The sequence below is a fragment of the Lathyrus oleraceus genome, chromosome 6 (genome assembly GCF_024323335.1).
Source record: "Lathyrus oleraceus cultivar Zhongwan6 chromosome 6, CAAS_Psat_ZW6_1.0, whole genome shotgun sequence".
NCBI classification, from domain to species: domain Eukaryota; kingdom Viridiplantae; phylum Streptophyta; class Magnoliopsida; order Fabales; family Fabaceae; genus Lathyrus; species Lathyrus oleraceus.
Window position 1 is genome coordinate 156,628,702 of NC_066584.1, and position 22,266 is coordinate 156,650,967.

General features: G+C 32.5%; 1 protein-coding gene and 1 long non-coding RNA gene across 2 annotated transcripts; one reads left to right on the plus strand and one right to left on the minus strand.

Moving 5' to 3' along the window:
• Window positions 1–3,171: 3,171 nt before the first annotated feature.
• On the plus strand, window positions 3,172–5,435 carry LOC127097887 (uncharacterized). The gene is made up of 4 exons (XM_051036374.1): window positions 3,172–3,411; window positions 4,387–4,488; window positions 4,788–4,948; window positions 5,147–5,435. Exons 1-4 carry the CDS (start codon window positions 3,327–3,329, stop codon window positions 5,252–5,254), a joined length of 456 nt encoding a protein of 151 aa, XP_050892331.1. The 5' UTR covers window positions 3,172–3,326; the 3' UTR covers window positions 5,255–5,435.
• A 2,867-nt stretch (window positions 5,436–8,302) lies between these two features.
• LOC127097888 (uncharacterized) lies at window positions 8,303–8,745 on the minus strand. The gene is made up of 2 exons (XR_007793230.1): window positions 8,614–8,745; window positions 8,303–8,488 (listed from the first exon to the last, which is right to left on the minus strand). It is a non-coding gene; the product is annotated as an uncharacterized LOC127097888 (long non-coding RNA).
• Window positions 8,746–22,266: the final 13,521 nt, after the last annotated feature.

The window sequence follows — 22,266 nt, forward strand, 5'->3', positions numbered from 1 at the left end:
TCGGTTGCGAAACCGATTCCTTATTATTTTCTAGCGCTTCCCATGCGCTTATCTTTTTTTAGGGTTTTACCGATTATTTCCCCTCGTATCTCCGATAGAGGCACACAAATAAAATTTGGTGGCGAATCTTCTGATCTTCCTGTTCTAGGAGGTCCTGACACTCGTTATCGCGTTTAACCCCGATAAAGACAAAGTGATAGTGGAGTTACGAATAAATATTTCTATGAGTCGGTTGCTCATAACTTATAATTTATGAATTCTTTTCTAACCCCTTAAATCTTTCTAAATCCTTTTGTTTTGACAAAAAAAATCCCTTAAATTCTTGAATCTAGAGCGTGTTTTTGAAACTCTCAAATTCTAGAACATGATCCATGTCAAAAATAAAAGAAAAAAAGGCTTATAAAGCTACATTCAAAACTAATTGGGTGCCCTTAGGTTCTACAATTCGAACAAATAATAAATGATGTTTAGATTCTAGAATCCAAATTAGGATAAAAAATAAAGAAAAAAATGAATAAATATATCAAAACAAATTATAATGTTAACAAATATAAACGAATATCATTTCATATAAAATGTAAGTAATTTACTTATCATATACATTTTAATAGATCTTTGGCTAAGGCTACAATGTCATCATCGACACTCTTAAGACTATAACTAAAATGTCATATCATATACAAAATGAAATTAGTTCCAAAATCATATACATTTTAACTTATCTTTGTTTATATATATCTTATCATCCTCATATTCAACCTTTGTATCATCTTCATTTGTATCAAGGTATTGGACTTGTATACTTTTAACATCATCTCCAACTATTACATCACCCTAAACACGACTGAGTTTTTTTATACCCAACCATTCTATAAAGATATATGCATTCCTAGTTTGATATGTCTGGTTGACAGTATCTTTCCTATAGTAGAATTATAGGAGATATTGGACAATTGTTATTCTATTTATCTATTTATTTATCTATCTATCTATCTATCTCACACACACGTACGCACGCGCGCGCGTGCGCGCGCGACACACACACTCACACAGCAACAATATAAAATATATATTAAATATATAGATAAATTACTTGCATGAAATCACAGAGGCATTGGAATTTGAAAAGTTAGAGTTTGCTGCCATAATAGAGTCATCTTCCAAAAGAAGCGAATATGCAATTAGTTCTTCTTGATGATCCTTGTCGATTTTTCCTTGACCAGTGGTTTCTATATCAGTTAAACCACACATTATCATTACCTTTGGCACCAAAGTCTTCTTGAGGCAAGGTATCAATACTCACAACCTCCCTCATCAACAATGGTTTTTAAACAATCAACAAATCCTAAAAGATAAGTACTATCAACACATGTTTTAATAATGTTACTTCTAATACATTCAACTGATTTCTTTCTTAAATCCATCTTTTGAATAGACATATACTTGTTCCCCATATGTTTATACTTCTCTTTAAAACCACGATTTATGTCTTATTTTAGTAGAAAAATTAATATCAACTAAAACTCTTGCAAAATGTCCAAAAGGTCTCTCTAGTGGGCTCTTACTTGTTACAACATCTAATCACATTGGCGTTCCGAGATAGCTAACAATTGTAAAGATAGTATTAGGACCCCAATATTTCTAGGGCAATTAAAAAAAATATCATTAAACTATTGTTTGTTTGTGTTTATTCGGATTAAAGTCGGGAGTCCAAGCAATTAGTTTGAGAAAACCAATCTTTAGGCTCTAAGAAAGCACTGTCGTTGGACATCCTCAGCAAAAGAAAAAACAAATTCATAGAAACTACGTCCTAAAGAAATAATTCCCCATTTCCTTAAAGGCTTCTAGATAATGTTTAGTTTACCACGTAAGTCTCGGAGTTTCGGGGAGAGTATCCTTTAGACATAATCAACCTTTTATGAAGGTGATTTTTGCATGATTCAAGACTAACCATATACTCTTCCTCGAGAATTTTGATAGCGATATCATGTCCTTTTAAACTAGATCTCGGAAACTGACAATGAGGGATAATAACATGTGTTTCACTTTAGGAACCATGACTTCGCATGTAACATCCGAAAATATATCCAATATTGACATCCATTTTTCAACAGAATTCACAACATTTACAAACATCTGTTTTCAATAGAATGCACATTATTTATTATATTGAAATTTTCAAGCAAAGACACATAAGGTGCCCTTAACAAATTATTTCACATTCATAAAAGAACCAAAAAAAACTTTGTTCTTCCATGACAACTCTAATACAACTCTTACATGTAAACAGAAGTAAAAATCCACATAAACCCGGATCAAGTTTTAGAACAAAGTCAACCACATAGAAAAATGAAAATGAAAGCAAACATGTGATTAATGCAGAAGATAAATTAACAAATAATCACATGGGAGGTGCAATCCATCGTTGGAGCAGAAACGATCAACTTCGGTCAAATCCTTTATGTGTTACTGTTCATCAGCATCGCAAAGAAAAGAAAAGGAGAAAGTCATTACCAGAGCAACTGAATCAATCGACGCCAATCAAACGCCATATAAATTACTTATCATCATAATTTTTAAGATTTATGGTGAAATAGGGTCGACGAATTAAAAAATTTATAAAAACAAACTTAAAAGAAAATTAAGAATAATACTATAAATTACTTTCATAAATTTTCTAGAAGAATCTCATAAACTTTATATAAATAGATAAACTTAAATATATTAAGTTAAATCATTTAAAAAAATATTAATGAATGTTCTAAAAACACTCTTTAAAAATTAAAAAAAAAATTAAAAATTGTATTAAAATATTGAAAATTGAAATAATTAAGCTGTTTTTTTTCTTATTTTGTAACATGTATGTTATATAAATTTTATTTTCAATTGTTGAATTATATATTTCTAAATTTGAATTTGAAAAAAAATTGTTGGTAAGGAAAAATTTGTAACGGAAATTTTTTCAATTAAAATGGGTAGTTAATTTTAAAACTACCTATAATTATAGTGTAAATTTAAAGTTGGAAATAATCAAGTTGATTTTATAAAAAAAATAATAAATAAAGCTGTTAAAAGGTGAAATTGTCCAGTAAAATATTGGTGGAAAAAGTAGTTAACATAGAGTTGTTTTATGCTATAGATAGATATTTATTTATTTTTTCTTTCTACAGCAGGGTTTTACATAAAACAGAAAACGATGTGTTGGGAAGTTAAACATAGTACGCAATGTTATTAGGCCTTAATCACCCACACTGTTATTATAAACAAAACAAATCTTGTTCCTAATTCATTGTATTGTGCTTCAAATCTTCAATCCTTGAAAAACCATGGAAACCATAACTTCCAAACTCTTGTTTCTCTTTTCAACTCTATGTCTTCTTCATGCCAACGCCACCGACATTCACTATTGTGGTTATTTCTCTCTCTTTTATTTTGAATATTTTATTTTAAGTGCAGTTTGAAGTTTTCAACTTTCGTACCATAAACGTTTCGTTAAACTATTGGGTTTCTTTGATCGCGATTTTATTAATATTTTTATTGGTTTTGGATTTCGTCTGCTAAACTATCGTTCTTCAATATTTAATGTTTATTAGTTAGGGTTGAATTAGTAATCGACTTGTTTTGCTAACTAGAATTGACTTAATAAATAGTTATTTTAAGTGATGATTCCCTTAAAATAGTTAATTGTTGTGAATGATTATTCCATTTCATTAGTTAATTTTGGGATTTGCAATGTCTCAAGTTTCGTATTTCTTGCTAACAATATCTGTGATGGACTAGTCCATACCGAGTTTTGTTTTGGCTTAAAATGGGTCTCGTCTCGCTAGTGGACAGTGGGATTGATCTTGCTAGGTGCTAACAATACCTTTTTGATGAGCAAGTCCATACATAACAAGACTTTAAAAGGGTTCCCGCTAGTGGATGGTGGGATTGATCCCGCTAGGTGCTAATAATCCTTGTGATGGATGGATTAGTCCATACAGAGTTTTGCTTTGACTTTAAATTGGCTCCTGCTAGTGGACGGTGGGATTGATTTTGTTAGGTGCTAACAATCTCTATGATGGGCTAGTCCATACAGAGCAAACATTAAATGGTCCATCCCTGCTAGTAGACGGTGGAATTGATCCCTTGAATTATTTGGTCGCAAGGCTGGATACCAAGTTTTTTAAAAAAAGTTGGGGATTTGTATTTGACAGTTTGCAAAAAAGTTGGGGATTTGTATTTGACAGTTTGCGATAATTTGGGATTATTTTCACTGATAATTGGCATTTGGAGAACCTTTTTGTCTATTAACTGGTTTTACAATTTAAACTGTTTTATTCTATCACTGTTGCTTTTATTGAATAATAAATTATATTACCTGATTATCATGTATATGTGCCACAGATAAGAAAGCAAACTATGCTGTTGAGGTTAAAGGAGTTCAAATATCGCCTGATCCCATTGCAAGAGGCCACCCTGCTACATTCACCATTGCTGCAGCTACAAGTACTCCTTAATTTCACATGTTTTTCTTATGTTACTGTGCTTCCTTTCTTTTGTTTTTCAAATTTTGATTCTTATATTCCATTTTCATGCATTTGGTGTCTCTTTAAGTACATGTATGCTTGTGCTATTTTTACTCTTTTATTTGTTTACTTTAAGCATGGTAAGTAATGTTGTTTGGAATTTTTGTGTGGTTATATCATAGTGGTAGTGATGCATTATGTGTAGAAATAGATGAGATTTTGATGAATAATGCGTTGGCCATCTTTTCTCTGATAATCCAATCATTTCATGACCTATAGATCAAGAGCTACCAGGAGGGAAAGTAGTGATTGATGTGTCGTATTTTGGATGGCACGTATATAGTGAGACCGATGACCTTTGTGGAAAATCATCTTGCCCTATTTCGGTTGGTGATTTTGTGCTTTCTCATTCACAAGTTTTACCTGGAATCACCCCACCTGTAAGTCAGTGTTATTAGTTTCATTCCTTGAAGAGATTGTGTTTGTGCATGCATACATTTTTCGGCAATATGAATACCTATATATGTTTGTCTATTATGTTTGTGCGTGTATACATTTTCCGGCAATATGAATATCTATATATGTTAGTCTGTTATGTTTTTTCGACTTGTAGCGCTTAACATATGTTGCAATTACAGGGTTCATACTCCTTGAAGATGAAGCTATACGACGGAAACAAGAATGAGTTGACTTGCTTTACATTTTGTTTTGATATTGGGTTTGGTTCATCTGTGGCTGATATGTAATTGCAATTGGTCATTGATATCTATGTTCAGATGCATATAAGTTAGTTTTACAAACTGCAAACTACCCTTGTAAGATCGAGTTCCTTGTATTATAATCCAGCACAACCGGTATGTGGATTAAGAATATAAAATTTGTTGTGTAATTGCTGATATTACATAATACAAACAGCATGTTTCTTTATTTATTTTGTTATTTTCTGACTGTGCTTAGCAGACAGAGTATGTTTGTCTATTCTAGACTATAATACAATGAGTGTTAATGCGATATATTCCTTCTATGTCGCATACATATAGGTTAACAAGATGTGTCAACGTCAATGTAAAATGTAAAAACTAAACCGGACAATGAACCGACTATGAAGCTGTGATTGAATTGGTAAATTGATTGAATCGTGTTAAAGGTCGATTTAAAGTTCAACAATCTGATTTGATTTTTTAAACATTGGTCCACGGATAGCAACACATAGCGCCGAACCCTTAAGATAGCCGGATGACCGCTTTCGTAAGCATTAGAAACTAAGTTAAATACTTAAATTAAGTTCCAACGACGAACATAATGCTTTAAAAATAAAAATAAAAATAAGAGTTGCAAAAACATACATAAATTTTAACATCACCAACAATTTAAGTTCCCATTAAAATCATTATATATGTATTCAAAATGACAACCGAATTATAAATGAAATATTGTCGGTCTCATCTTCACTTTTAAGTTCAACCACATTCACTCACTCATGTAGCAAATCTAGAGTGATGTCTAGTAACTCTTACAGTTGGTAGTTTGTGTCACACTTGCAGAAGATGATGCCACCTCTAACTCCCCCATCAACATTAGACACTAATGTAGCAAATCTAGAGTGATGTCTAATAACTCTTACAGTTGGTAGTTTGTGTCACACTTGTAGAAGATGATGCCATGGTTGTTAATAAAAGAGAAACGGAGCAACAAAGTAAAACAGATGAGAAATCAGTTGTGAATGGATGATAAAGTTACAAAAATAGATGAATAGATGAAAATGGTGATGATTTTGAAAGATGGATGGACGACTTGCTGACTTGCAAAGAAGAATGTTGAAGAAGTTGTGCGAGAAAATTTTACGATGGCTTTTCGAAACGCAAATAAAAAAAAGTGAAATGACAAAAACAAACACTTATTTTTATATTAGGTCAAATAAAAGGGTCAAAATACTAATTTGAACTTTAAAAAATTCAAATTTACAAATTTACTTTAATCTTGACAATATCGGTCTGCAAATTACCACAGAACCGCGATTGCACCGTGAAAGCACCGCCATGACGCCACAAATAGCGGTCATTATTCCCGCTATTGCAGATAGCGCTTAGCATCCCAAAAACGTCATAGTGAGGTCTTATTATGCTATGTATGCTGCTATAGCGTACTATCGACAACTTAGGTCCACGTTATTATTTGAGGGTAAGAATGAATACGTTGTTTCTGTTGAATATGTATTTGTATTGTTGGAGTTTGAAGTCTCACATTGCTTAGATTCTCGGGTGGTTGAATGTATAAATAAGTGAATGCAACCTTGTTCTTTGAGTTAGCTTTTAGGGTGAAATCCAAATATATTTAACACGGTATTAGAGCCGGGTTGAGGATTGTAATATGGATATTTTACCCAAATTCATGTTAGGCGCGAGAGATTTTAGAATATGTGATTGTGTTATACGAGTTTGTTTTAGAATATGTGATTATTTAGGTTCTAGCTTTTGGTTTGAGATTGAAACATTTAAAGTCCCACAATGCTAGATTTTAGCTTTTGGATTGAGATCCAAACATATTTGAAATTTCAAATTGTTGAAAAACATATTTGAAGTCCCATGAGAATAATAGCAGGAAGTAAGTATCTGGTGCCACAATCCTGCTCTGTGGTGGAGTAATGCAGGAAATATTGAAAAATGTATGCATAGATTTAATGTGATGTCTTATGTTCTTGAGATTATGCCTATTTTACGCATAGTCATCTTAAATTTGTGGAAGCCGTAAATAAGTTAGTCTCGGTTTAATCATTATAAAATAAATTGATATTTTATTTAACTATAATTTAATATTAACAAATATTTTTATGAGATTAGCCGGGATTTAATCGTAACAAATTTTGAGATATGTACAGATGTCTATTTTACACGCTTTCAAAACACCTAAATCATTGAAACTTATATAGTATTCATTCTAAACATGTAAATTTGTAAATTTGTTTTCCTACTAATTTTGTCCCCTAACATGTACACAAATGACAAAGGATAGTACATGAATCATGAATGATGACAGTGGGAACACTTTCTCTTTCATGGCAGATATCTATCATATGTGGTCCTAGAACCAAAGGCACTTACATTACATAGAGTGGTACCGAACTAACTGAACCATGTGCACAATTGGGATTTAGGCTGGCAATATGAGTTGGAATGTATATATCCAGAGTGTAATGAAAATGGATTTGTTAAATGTCCCATTTGCTGCTACAAACTGGCCTTAATAAGTATTATCCTCTTCATATGTTCATTCTTCATTTGTCTTTCAATTGCTTGGTTCACATGTAAGATATTTTTATTTTATAAATTGGGTATTTTTGGCATGTAACTCTTGAGACTAATTCTTCGAAATGAGGAGATCACAATAGTCGACAAAGTTCTCCGATCAATAAATTTAACAATGTTATGTGTTAAGGGTTAGATCAAATCTATGACATTTTTTTAGAATTAAGATAAAAATTTATTTCCAAAATCAATTTGTACACCCGATCCAAAACAGCAAATCAACAAGGCTAGTCTAAGCTTAATATAGTAGCATTTACATGACTATTAAGTTTTCTATTCAATGTACTTCTAATAACAATATTGTGTATAATACTATTCTCTTTCGTCTCATAAAAAATATTTTATTTGAACAATTCAAGATTCTTAAAAAAATGATTGAATGTTTTGATTTTGATGAAAAAACTAATATTATTTACTAAAATACCTCTATTAATTATAGTTAAAAGAGTGGTTGGATAAAGTGAAAGTTAATAAACAGGGATATGATAGTGGAAAAATAATAATAAATGCTTCATTGATATTGTAAAAGAACAATTATTTCTACCTCTTCAAATATCATATGTGGTTTCTACTATTTCTTCTCCAATCTTTTTTCTTGATTTCTTGAATGATCCACTTTGTTTCGTTGGCCCAACCTTTAGGATTTCTTTTCCAACCAAGCCAATCAAAAATGTTCTGCCAAATATTAGTTGTAACATTGCACTCAAAGAACAAGTGTTCCAAATTTTCATATGGTTGCAAAAACTACACAGACCATCAGTTGCAATTCAAACTTAGCTAATCTATCTTTAGTTGCTAACCTGTTTTAGAGAGCAAGTCGTAAATTGAAAGTTGCTCGTGGGCAAGCATAGTTTGTGTAGAAGAGCCTTTTGGTTCACTCAACATGGTCTCTATCTCCACGCAAAGCTTGGTGCATAAAGGAAGTTATGTACTTTCTTTGTTGATTGATATTTTTCTAATAGTCATTTTGTTGTATTTTTGGAATTTTTTTAAGATTCAAGAGCAATTGGTGACCGGCTGCCACCTCATGACATTTGATTAAACTAAATTTTTTATTTATCATCTCATCCAAATTTACATTAAGCAAATGATATTTATTATAAAAAAAAATCAGAAACTAATACTCTATCATTAAACATATCTAGTTTAACATTTTTGAAAAATAATTAATATTTATAGAAGAATAATTATTGCAGTTAAAAAAAGTAATATAATAAATATAAGACTTTTTTTCAATCAAATTTTTACAAGACCGCCTTCAAATTTTAGTTTTAAAGTGCATTCATTACTTTTTTTATCTCTTTATTTTCAATCATGTTACAATCTTTATGTAGTATATGTTGAGAATGTAATTTATTGTGTCGAAACATGTTGTTCGGTAGAAATAAGGAGTTGTCAAAATGTCGAAGAAATGTATCTCGATAGAATTTAAGACTTAACTTTATTTGTTTGTTTTAGCTAAGTTAGTTAGATTAGTTGGAGATTGCTTGGTGTGCAAACAATCTCAACCTATAAATAACGAAGATACCCTTTTATTGTAAATAACAAGGAAGTGAATAATATTGCAGATTGCAAAGTAAAGAGCAAATGTTTCTCTACATAATTCACAACTCTTCTTCTTTCCCTTTTTCTCCCTGATTTCCCTTTCTTCCCCGATTCAATTTTTCATTTCTTCTTTCATTATCAATTGTGCAACAAAATCATCTTGCAACCAAGGTTGGTTGATTCACTTGAGTGAAGAACAAAATGAGTAATCAATTAGAAAGATTGATTCAGAGTTCTCCAAGTTTTGGTGAAATTCCACATCGGGAACTCGCCGTAATTCCAACATCTGATATCTAGAGCATTGGTTGCGTGATTCTTGGGAAGCATAATGCAATGAATCAACTGAATGAGCATTTTCAGCGAGTCTCCCAATTCTGAATAATCAGAATTACATGAATTGGTGCAAGTAGATAAAGATTGTTTTCTACTATCAAGATCTTTAGGATCTTGTGAAGGAAGGAGTGACGCCGCTTGAAGAAAATGCGACGGATGTAGAAAAGGTTATGCATAAAGAATTGAAGAAGATTATAAAGCTCTCTTTATAATTCATCAGTGTGTTGATCCAGACAATTTTGAAAAGCTGAGTGATATTGAATCAGTGAAAGAAGAATGGAAAATTCTTGAGAAATCGTTTACAGACGCTGAGAAGGTGAAAGAGGTGAGGTTACAAACTCACAAAAGAACATATGAATTGCTTCAGATAGGAGAAAGTGAAAGCATAGCTGTTTTTTTTCACTAGGGTTACGAAACTGGTGAATCAAATCAAGGTATGTGGAGAAGTGTTGACATCAAGATCAGTTATCGCAAAGATCTTGAGGTCATTGGTCCCAAAATTCGATCACGTGGTAGTAGCCATGGAAGAATCGAAAGACTTGTCAACATTGATAAAGGAAGTGCTTCAAGTGACTCTTGAATCTCATGTACAAAGAATGGCTAAAAGAGCTGCAAGCAAGTCGAAGAGGGGTGTAGCTTTGCAGGCGCAATCAACAAGAGAAAAGAAAGGCAAAGGAAAAGGGTTCGACAAAAAAGGTAGAGAAGGCTATAATAATTCGACTGGTAGAGGAAACAAGCAAGAAGGAAATTCATCGAATGAAAGAAGACTTGTATACTAAAGCAACCATAGAGGTGGTGTTGCAAGTAGAGTAAGAGGTGATGGTCGAAAACCTGACAAAAGTCACATTCAGTGATTCAATTGTCATAATTATGGTCACTACTCTAGTGATTGTCCTGAAAAACAAAAGAATCAAGAAAATGATGCAAAGCTGAAAAAGCATGAAGAAGAATAAATGGTGTTGATGATCACAACAAGAGATGAAGAAAGGTGTAGCGGTGTATTAGTTACCATTGGAGATATTGACTAAATCCAAGGTAAATCATACAAAGTCGAGTCGCCACCGCACTTCTATTTATCCAAAGGAAAGGTTAGAAAGCGAACAAAAACCTAAAAGTTTTACAAGCAAAACTAGTAAAAGAGACAGAGATTTGGGTAAGGGGGTTGGTTATGCAATGGGAAGGTGTTAGGCACCCAAAACATCCTAGGTACTCCTAGGGAGCCCTTTTCACGCTTGTTGCAAAGGTTATTGTTTATGAAAATTTTATTTGTGCAAACATGATTGAAGAGATGAGAAAAGAATATACAAGTTTATTTACATTTTGTGTTTGGATGGATGAACCCATTGCCTACGTACCCTCTTATAAAAAGATTAGGATCAAAACCTCGTAGTTCGGGTAAAAAAATTCAAAAAAAATAAGTGGATTGATTGGTCCAAAAGCCTTAAGGTCTTTTGTTATCAAAGGGAGAAAACTCAACCTGAAAAACCACAAGTCCACCATGTGAGGATAGCTTCAACATGCTAGTGAGGGGTTAACCCTATAATAAGCATGGAAGGCTCATTGTCCATCACTAAGGACAAAGGTGAGTATTATATCTACCACAAAGATAACTCAAACCTAATAGCAAAAGGTTATAAAAAATTTGATTAAGAAGTGATCATTGAAACCACAAAAGAAACATTTGAATGGGTTATATTTACCAATTAGAAGTATGTACAAAATGGTCAAAGTTGATTTACAGATTCAATTCACAATGAGTGTTATGAAAAGAAAGTTTGAAAATCAAAAGCCTAAGGCTTAGGTTTCTAATGTTGAAAACAAGGTCAAATGGTTGCACAAATAGTTTTTTTGGTTTGGGTTAGGATAGAGAAAATGAAGGTGGTAGGTGATGGATAAGAAATAAAACCACACTAGGAGTTCCTCTCTTGAGATCATAGAGATGATCCAAGTAAGTTCCTTTGGAATAAACAAGCACAAAGCAAAAGCAAACAACCAAGTCTCAAAAGAAAACCTCAAATGAAAGGAAACAAGATGCCAATATATGGACTTACACCCGACTCCTGTCAACAAAATGGAAACAGAATTCCAATATATGAACTTATATCCGACTCCAAAACAACAAAACGGAAACAGAATGCCAATATATGGACTTAGATCCGACTCCAAACTAAAACAAACAAATATCAAAAGCAAACATGCAAAAGCAAACAATGCAAACAATCATCACACCCTATATACATACAAGAGGCTTCAAACCAAGGGGTAGGCTTTAGTCAAGAGGGCTCATATCAACCTCGACAAACAAGCCAAAACTGTACAGGGGTAGTTTGTAGCTCTTAACCACTAACATTGAGAGTTAGGGTGAAGCTGATCAAAGATGGAAATGAGGATGAGACCTCATGCTCTTAACCCTGGCCTGGGTGAGCTCATGATAAAGAAAGCGTGGGGATCCAGAAAGTGGGATCCTATTCCACTTGATAGACACTGGACAAGATCTTGGATACATGTTCAAAAGCATCAACACGTAGTGCGAGCATAATGAACGACTCACTGAATAACGGGGGATTGGCTACTAATCCCTTCTATCCGTCAATTGCCTCTTCACTTAGGAGGACTTATCAAGTAGCACATGCCTCATCTTGGAGGTCTTTGGCACAAATGTAAGCAAACACAAACAGAGCCTCTTAAGGAGGACTTGCCATCAAAATGCCTGCCAAAAAGGTGACAGGACTTCCAGACTACATGGAGTAAGAGGATAACTACCTAAGTGGTGTATCAACCATAATCCAAAGCTCAAGCAAGAGCTAAAAGCAAGCAACTAATGTACCTGTACAAAAGCTAAACAGTTAATATCTCAATCAGAAAACCAACAGACAAACAGTGGATCCATTAAACTGTTTACACAATTCAATGAGCAATGTTCAAGCAACCAAATGAAGCAATGAGCTCAACACATCAACTTAAATCCCTACAAAACACAAAGAAGTTAGAACACAATCCAATTTGCATCTCAAAAGGTGAGCAACTCAACCATTAATGCTAAAGGTCCAAACCTGAAACACAAGTCAAGGTTAGTTCATGTACAAAACACTAGTACAAAGACTAGGTTCAAAACCAAACCAAATGATCAAAACAAAAGTCAATCTTTCATATATTGCACATTCAAACAAGTCACAAAATGTCCTCAAAAGGAATAACATCAATTCACAAAGCAAGTAGCTCAAATGATTCATGCTAAACAAAGGCAAGCAAATGTGCACAAAATGGACATCCAAATTAGAAAATCCAAATCAAAATATAAATGCATCCAATGGCCTTGAGATTTTTATGCAAGCTACTCATGTTATGAACAAACAATATGCAAAAAATCAAATCCAGAAGAGTTCAAATGATAGGTGAACAAAAATGCACAAATGCAAGGTCCAAAATGTGACACAAATTGTCACATACATATTCATGTGTCAAAAACAATGATAGCATATGAGAAAAAATTCAAACCAGTGCTCAAAAATTCATATCACATGTGAAGATCAAGCATGCAAAAATTCAGATCAATTGGATCAACACATAGCATTTCACAAAGCATTGACCATAACATGTCAAATTAGCATAATGTGCAATCAAAAAATCACAAATAAAAATCCAGCACACCACAATTCATTAAATTAATACCATAAAAAACTAGACATTAAAACAAAGCTATGAAAAAAAATTGAAGTTAATTTGGATCATTTTCCTATTTTTTATGATTTTTTAAAGATGAACAAAATAATTGAATAACCAAAAGGAAAATGGTGGGAAAACAAATATTTGAATTAATCAGAAATATTCTCAACCATTGGATAAAGCGCGCTAAACACATCCACGGCTCAGATTCAAAAGGCAAAACGCACAGCTTCACTTAACACAGTCATCATACACATCATCAGTCAAATGCACACGCAGCAAGGTCAAAGTAGTTTCCACCAATCATTTACACACGTAAGCAACACACATGGAGGACACGCAAGCTGAATGAAACGAGGCGTTTCATTAAATGAGTTGTCACGCCACTCAGCAGTTAAAGGAACGCGTGTAACGGTCAAACAAACATCAGCCAATGGAATGGACACGAAGCGCTCGCATGGCAGCCACATAAGCAAAACCCTAAAACGAACCAGACGCCGGAGTTGTAGCTCCGGTCGTCTTCCCCGGCAACATTCCGGTGGAGTCAACATGAAAATTTTCCAGAAATCACCAAATGATACACCATTCCAACCGTATTCTCATGCACAATCCAAATCCATAATCAATTCTACCTAAATCATGCTAGGTTTTCCAGATCGAGCAAAAACATTTATGACATCAAAACTGAAAGTTCACATAACATGCTTAATATTCATCCATTTTCAATTCTAATCATATCAGCATGCTCAGCTAAGTGAGATCTACAGTTCTATAACAAGAAAACAGCAAAAAGAGATGATCGATTTCAACTCACTTGGAAATACAGTTCTCTGAATTCGTGTCCTCAGGCTCTCAAAATCTCCAGATCTTCTTCCTTGACCTTGCCTTGAAGCTTTGTGCAAAAATAATTGGATGAAAACACTTGGATCTGCTTCAATTTCAAGCTTCCATCGCCATGTTCAAGCTCTTGATCTGCTCGAATTCCAGCTCAATTGTCCAAACCAATGGTTGATTCTTGCTCAGGATTGCACTAGGATCAATAATCTACAAGAATCTTGAAGAGTTGTGTGAAGAAAAATGAAATTCGAAGTGAGAGAAAAATGGAGGGAAAATGAAAATTTGGATCTGAAATTCTGTTCCTATCTGAATGAGATTAGGGTTTGGTATTTATATGATGCACTAATGATGCTGAAATCCAAATTAGCCTTGTACTAATCATGATTAGGGAAAATTGGATCAAAGTGCAAAAAATGCAAATTGAGCTAGCATGCACATGCTACACGTGAGAATCCCATGCAAAGCTTCAAATCCACTTAAAATCAACCAATAATCAACATGGAATGGTTGTTTTGCTTGCATCATAAGCCAATTTTGAATTATAGAATTTCCCTCCAAAATGATCATGGGTGAAATAATGGGCATACAAGCCTCTCTCATGCATGGCAAGGCTTGTTTTGAGAAGTATTGGTCATGAGGAGTATTTTGCAAAAAGAATGGACCAAATTGGAGCTTTGTACCAAAAGTTATGCCATTTTGAACTTCCATGCACACCTTGTGATCATTTGGCCATAACTTCTCAACCAATCATCATATGAACATGAAATAGGACTTTTTAGAAATGGGAGACAAAGATCTACAACTTTCATGTTCACCAAAAATCCATTTGAAGCTTCTTTGATGTTGATAAGTCAAGTTGAATGTGGACCAGAAACTTGCCATTTTTGGAAACTTGAAATTACAGGTCATTTTCCATTTTTGGAAACTTTTGCCATGACTTCAAAATCTTCAAGATAGATGTTTGAAATGATAAATGGACTTCATTTGAACATGAATGAGGTGTTTCAAATCATCTCCCCACCTCAAAGCCATCAGTTGACTGCACAGTTGACTTTTTGGTCCTTAGATGACCATGAAATGTATGACTGAATTTGGGCCTTTATCTCTTGATGAAATGACTTCAAAATGAAACCCTAGCTTATGCAAGCTCTTTGTAATGATCATGTGGTCCTTATACCAAGGAAAATATCTCAGTTCTTGCACAAAGGATGCTCTTGAAGTGCTTGACCTGTGCTTGCTTGAGCTACAAAACAAAAATGTTAAATGACATATTTTTGTGCTTTTGATTAGTGAATAAAATGATAAAAGCAATGATATACAATACAAGCATGCCTGGTGATCTCAAACCACTCACAAGGAGGTCCCACCCAAAGGGAAAGGAAGCCAAGATGCTCAATGATCCTTGAGGCTATGCAATGCAATGCTATGATGCCATGAGGGATCTTAGGGACAAAAATTGGGGTCTTACAAAAGGTTCAAGGATCAATGGTACTTGGACTCAGGATACTCTTCACACATGACTAGTAGGAAAGACTGGTTTGTCAACATAAAACCCTCGATGAAGAACATGGTGAAATTTGAAAATGACAAAAGGTCAGTAATTTCCAATGTTTTTTATATACCATGCATGAAAAGTAATTCTCTTAGCATATGGCAGTTGGTCGAAAAGAATTACATAGTGTCGATTGAATACAAGATGATGAGAGTTCTCGACTCAGGTGGAAGGTTAATCTTGAAGGCTCTAGTGTCTCAGAATAGAATCTTCAAGATTAAACTTAATGTGATGGGGCACACGTACCTCGAAACTACAACTAGCAAAGATGAATGTATATGAAACTATAGACTTGGTCATCTTAACTTCAAAGACATCAGAGATCTGAAAAGAAGAAATATAATTTTAGGGTTACCAAAAATCAACATTCCAAATGAAGTGTGTGAGGAATGTGTGCAGACAAAGCAACATAAGAACAGCTTTAGCAAGGATGCAGGAAGCAAGTCGAAGGAAATTCTTGAAATCATATACTCTGATGTGTGTGGTCCTATCCAGGTGGATCGTTTGGTGGTAACAAATATTTTGTTACGTTCATAGATGATTTTAGTAAAAAAAACTGTGGACTTACCTGATCAAGAAGAAAAGTAAAGTGATCGAGGTATTTACCAAGTTTAAATATACGGTCGAAAGATAAAGTGGTTGAGAGCTCAAGATTTTGACACATTATGTGAGAAAGAAGGAATTATGCATGAAGTGGTGCCGCCCTACACTCTACAACAAAATGGAACTGTTTAAAGGAAGAATATAATCATCATGAATATGGTGAGAAGTATGTTGAAAGGCAAGAATTTACCTAAATAATTATGGGGAGAAGTTGTGTCGACTGTAACATATATTTTGAACAGATGTCCGACAAATAAGGTAGAAGGAATCACGCCAGAAAAATGTTGGTATGGTGTCAAGCCTAACTTGAGTCATATGAAGGTATTTAGACCAATAACACATAGACATGTGCATGATCAGTTGAGAAGAAAACCTGATGACAAGTCGAGTCAAATGATTCTAATAGGATATCATTCTATTAGAAGATACAAGTTCTTCGACCCAGTGAACAAGCAAGTAGTGATCAGCAAGGCCATGATCATATTTGATCTTAAGGAATGGGATTGGAATAAAAATGTAAAGAAGGATTCAATGATAATCTTATGTGAAGAATCAACAGTGAAGTCGAAAGAGAAGTCCGATAAGAAGAAGTCATAGGTCAAGCCAGCACAAGCAGACCTCAAAGAATAAGACACATGCCTGCAATGTTGCAAGAATATGTGATTACATCAGATGATATGGTCGAGGATGAAGGTGAGTTGGTACACTATGCTTTCTCTGCAGATGCCGAACCAGTTAATGCAACTGAGGCATTGAATGGTTCGAACTTCATAAAAGCAATGAATGAGAAACTAAAGTCCATCGAAGTCAACAACACTTGGTCACTTATCGAATTGCCTCAAGACAAGGAGGAAATCGATGTGAAACGGGTATACATGGTGAAGTTGAATCCCACAGGAAAAGTAACTTGACACAAGGCAAGACTTGTGGCAAAAGGATTTCTTCAGAAAGAAAGAATCGACTTCGACGAAGTTTTTGCACCTGTTGCTAGGACCGAAACAATCAGGTTGGTTGTTGGTCTAGCAAACATTAACAACTGCCATATTTGTCAGATGAATGTGAAATGTGAATTCCTGAATGGTCCCTTAGATAAAAAAAGTTTATGTTTCAAAACCAGTTGGGTTTATGAAACAAGGTGAGGAAAGCAAGGTATACAAGTTGCATAAAACCCTGTATGGAATTAAGCAAGTTCTAAGAGCTTGGAATAAGAAGATGGATAGTTTCCTAAGGGAAAAGGAATTTGTGAAGTACACAACTGAGGATGGAGTATATGTAAGAAGAAGTAAAAGTAATTGTTTATATTGTGTCTCTATGTTGATGACTTGTTAATAACAGGTAGCTACAAGAAAGAGATCGAAGACTTCAAAAGTGATCTTAGCAAGGAGTTCGAAATGTCTGATTTGGGCAACATTTTATAGTTCCTTGGCATTTAATTCTACAAGAGGAGTATAGATCTGATGATGCATCAAAGAAGATATGTGAGCGAAATACTCAAAATATTTAAGATGGAAGACTGCAATGCAACTTTGACACCTGATGAACCAAGATTGCAACTGTCGAAAAACTCATATGAAGATGATGTCAACCCAACATTGTAAAGAAGACTCATTGGATCATTAAAATACTTTTGTCACACAAGGCCTGATCTAGCATACAATGTAGGTATGGTGAGTAGATTTATGCAGAAGTCAGAGGTATCACATCTAGCGACGACGAAGAGGATACTAAGGTATCTGATAGGAACTCTCAACTATGGCATTTTGTTTCCTGCAGCTGATGAAGGAAAAGAATGCAAACTAATGGGTTACACCAATGCAAGTTGCTGTAGTGATGTTGAGGATAGAAAATCCATATTTGGCTATGTGTTTATGTTAGGTGGTACACCCGTTGCTTGAAGCTCAAGAAAAGAACCAGTAGTAGAACTGTCGTCGTGTGAAGCAGAGTACATAGATGCTTCCCTATGTGCATGTCAAGCAACGTGGATGGTGAAATTGATCGAAGAAATTATAAAGAAGAATCATGGAGAGATTACCATGAAGATCGACAACATGCCTACTATCAATATGGCGAAGAATCTGATAGCACATGGAAGAACCAAGCACATCGAAATGAGGTTTCATTATCTTCGAGAGCAAGTGGAAAAAGGAAGTTGAACATGGAACTCTGCAGAACTGAGAATCAGATTGCAGATACCATGACGAAAGGAGTGCAGGTCGAAGTGTTCAAGAAATTAAGATATATGATAAATGTAGATAGCTTAAACACAATGAATTAGGTGGTGTGTCGAGAATGTAATTCCTTGTGTCAAAGCATGTTGCTCGACAGAAGCAAGGAGTTCTCAAAATATCGAAGAAGTGTATCTTGACAGAATTTAAGACTTAAATTTATTTGTTTGTTTGAGCTTAGTTAGTTAGGTTAGTTGGAGATTGTTTGGTGTGCAAGCAATCTCAGCTATAAGTAGGGAAGGTACCTTATTATTGTAAATAACAATGAAGTAAATAATATTGCAGATTGTAAAGTAAAAAGCATAAGTTTCTCTACAGAATTCACAACTCTTCTTCTTTTCCTTTTCGTTAAAACCCTAATTTCTCTTTTTTCCCCAATTCATTTTTTTTTTCTTCTTTCATTGTCAATTGTACAGCAGAATCATCTTGTATCCAAGGTTGATTGATTCACTTAAGTGAAAAGTGAAGAATAATAGGGGTAATCAATCAGAAAAATTGATTCTTGTTCATCAAGATTAGTTCGAAGTTCTCAAGGTTTTGGTGAAATTCCACATCAGAAATTCGTCATAATTTCAACCATATATATTATATACTAAATACTCTGGCACAACATTAAATAGACATTTCTTAATAACAAAATTTTAAAATTATATAACAATAAATTTATTATCTTAATCAATTTTATTTAAAAAATTATATCTATAAATAATATTGATAAAAATAAGTAATATACTTTAAAATTTATTTTATTTGTAATTTAAAATTATACATTCTTATAGAACGATATGTTCTGTTTGACTTATAATTTATAGTTTATAGCTTATAAGTTCATATGATAATAAAAGACCTGTTTGATAACTGTCTTTTTATCACAAGTTTATCGTTTATTTTACTAGCTTATAGCTTATTTTCCGGACATTATTTTAAATATCGTTTTAACTTATAGTTTATAGTTTATTATTTTATCTTCTATTTTAAATATCCTTATTATTTTATCTTCTATTTTTTACTTATAATTGTTTGTCTACAAAATTACTTTATGCACGTTTAGCAACAAGTATCATTGTCCAGGTTTGTCAAGTGTAATTTATATTCTATCAATGAAAAATAAATGATAAACAATATTTAAATCAATATTTTAAAAATTGGACCGAATCGTCTGGTACAATCGATTGGACCGGAAATCGAAGATGAATTCAGTTGGGTCAATCTTTCAAAATCATTAGTGGGTCAAAATCGGAGTAAAATCGAAAAAACCAGATTGAACCGTCCAAAATCATTCAAACCAAAAAATCGGAGCCGGTTTTGTAAAACCGCCCGGTTCAAAAAATGCATCAAATTGACCATTTTTAAAAAAAAAAAATTTTTTTTAATATGTCAATATCAAAACTTAATCTACAATCCCAATTACAAAAAAAAGTTATGTATTTTTTTATAACCATACGAACTTCTAAGTTTTGTCACTCCATTATAATTTTTTTTTCAATCATACTCCACCATCATCACGCTGTCCGTTTCAAACATAGTCACGATATTTAACTCAATATTGATTGTCGTTCAAGTCAATATTATTTGTTGTTGTCAATTAAGATTTATTTTTCGTAGTTCAATCAAATTTATTTTTTTTAATGAAGTGTAGTATATTATTTATTTTTGATATTTTATCTTATTTAATTTAGGTATTCTTAATTATTTGAATTCTATTTTAGTTATTATATTCTATTATTTTAATTTTGATTTGAATTAGTTTAACTTAGTTTATTATAATTCTTTAATTTAGTTTATATACATTATCGATATTGTTGTATTAAATTTATAATGAATTTTTGAAATGATTATTTTATTAAGTTGTGAACATATGATTATATGTGACATATTTATGAAATTTAATTTTATATTATTTGTTTATTTAATAAACGGTTTGACCGTAGGTTTAACCGGTTGAACCAATTGAACCTTAAACCGCAAGTCTCATCGGTTGAACCAATTGAACCTTAAACCGCAAGTCTCATCGATTCAATCTCCGCTCCGGTTTTTAAAACATTGATTCAAATTATATTACAATAAATATACATCTAAAAATCGTATTTCTAAATTCCTCAATCAATGCATTAGATCACTACATTATTAGTCGGAGTAATAGATCACTAAGGCTATGTTTAGATTGATGGAACATAGCGGAGCGGAGCGGAATGAAACATGACGAAGCGGAAAGGAGTGGAGCGGAATGAAATATAGATCTCCCTCCATTGTTTGGTTACTTTATTAAAAATATCTCATTCCGTCAGATACACTCCAAATTAGATGGAACAAAAAATAGAGATTTGGATGAAATTGGATGGTCCATCATGTTCCATTCAATTCCACCATTATTTACAAATTCAAACAATGAAACATCATTAATAGTCATTTCATTCCATTCCATCTCATACCACAAATCCAAACATTCTCTAATGATCCACAAGATTGATGATTTATTAATCATTTTATATAAAATCATATAAATTTAATAGCTGAAAATAAATATTTTATTTTATTTTATGTTATAAGTCTATAAAAAATAAGCTATAACATTTGTTTTTATAATTATATTAATTTATTTTATAAAAAGATGAATATTAATATAATTTATTTTATAACAATTTAGTCGAATAAAGTTTGGTTATTGTTTTGAATATTAAAAGTATAATATTGGATAAAGAAAATATATTTTAAAATAGGAAGAAATATACTTTAAAATACCAAAATTTAAAATAAAAGTATATTATATTAAAAATTTGAAATACGATATTTTCGAATATATTACTTTTAATAATATACTTTAAAATCGTATTTTTTAAAAGTATAATATTGGTAATATATTTTAAAATACCAAAATTTGATTTTATTTTCGAAAATTTTATTTTTTTATGAATATAAAAAAAATCAAAAAAAAATACGATTTTTAAATTATTTTTTTCGAAAATACAAAAATATATATATATATATATATATATATATATATATATATATATATATATATATATATATATATATATAATATATATATATATATATATATATATATATATATATATATATATATATATATATATATATATATTAAAATATTTTTTCTTAATAGATAAATTGGATTGGATATTTTTAAAAAACTTTTAGTGGATTGTTAATGGACTAATGGATTGTTTTGATCCATCCATTAACTATCCAATCCATATCCATCAAATCCATCCATTTTGCCACCCCTAGCGATGGCTCTGGGATTCTTTATGGCATTGTCGAAGCCGCAGTGGCAGTTGTGGTATGAGCAACAACGCAAATCAAATTTGGAAAAAAGTTTAGGTCTATCCGACATTGGATTTTATTCAGTCTGTTCGAGTGTATTGAACTTGGTTATTTCGGTTCACAAAAAATTCATTCGTTAAATTGTGTTTTTGTTTGTAAAGAACTTGTTAGATTTCAACAAATATAAATATGTATCTCTATTATTATTGTTTTTAGAACCTATAGAACTTCCGGATGAGGGAAAGAAAGAAATGTTAAGAATCCTATTGAAAAACTTAGAGAAACAAATGTAGAAATTTTTTGGAGTTCTTAGAATTTGATAAACACTTTATAAACTTGTTTGATTCACACCTAGAGAGTTGAAGATATTAAGAAACACCGAGTAAAAGTTTGTTATTGAAAACTTC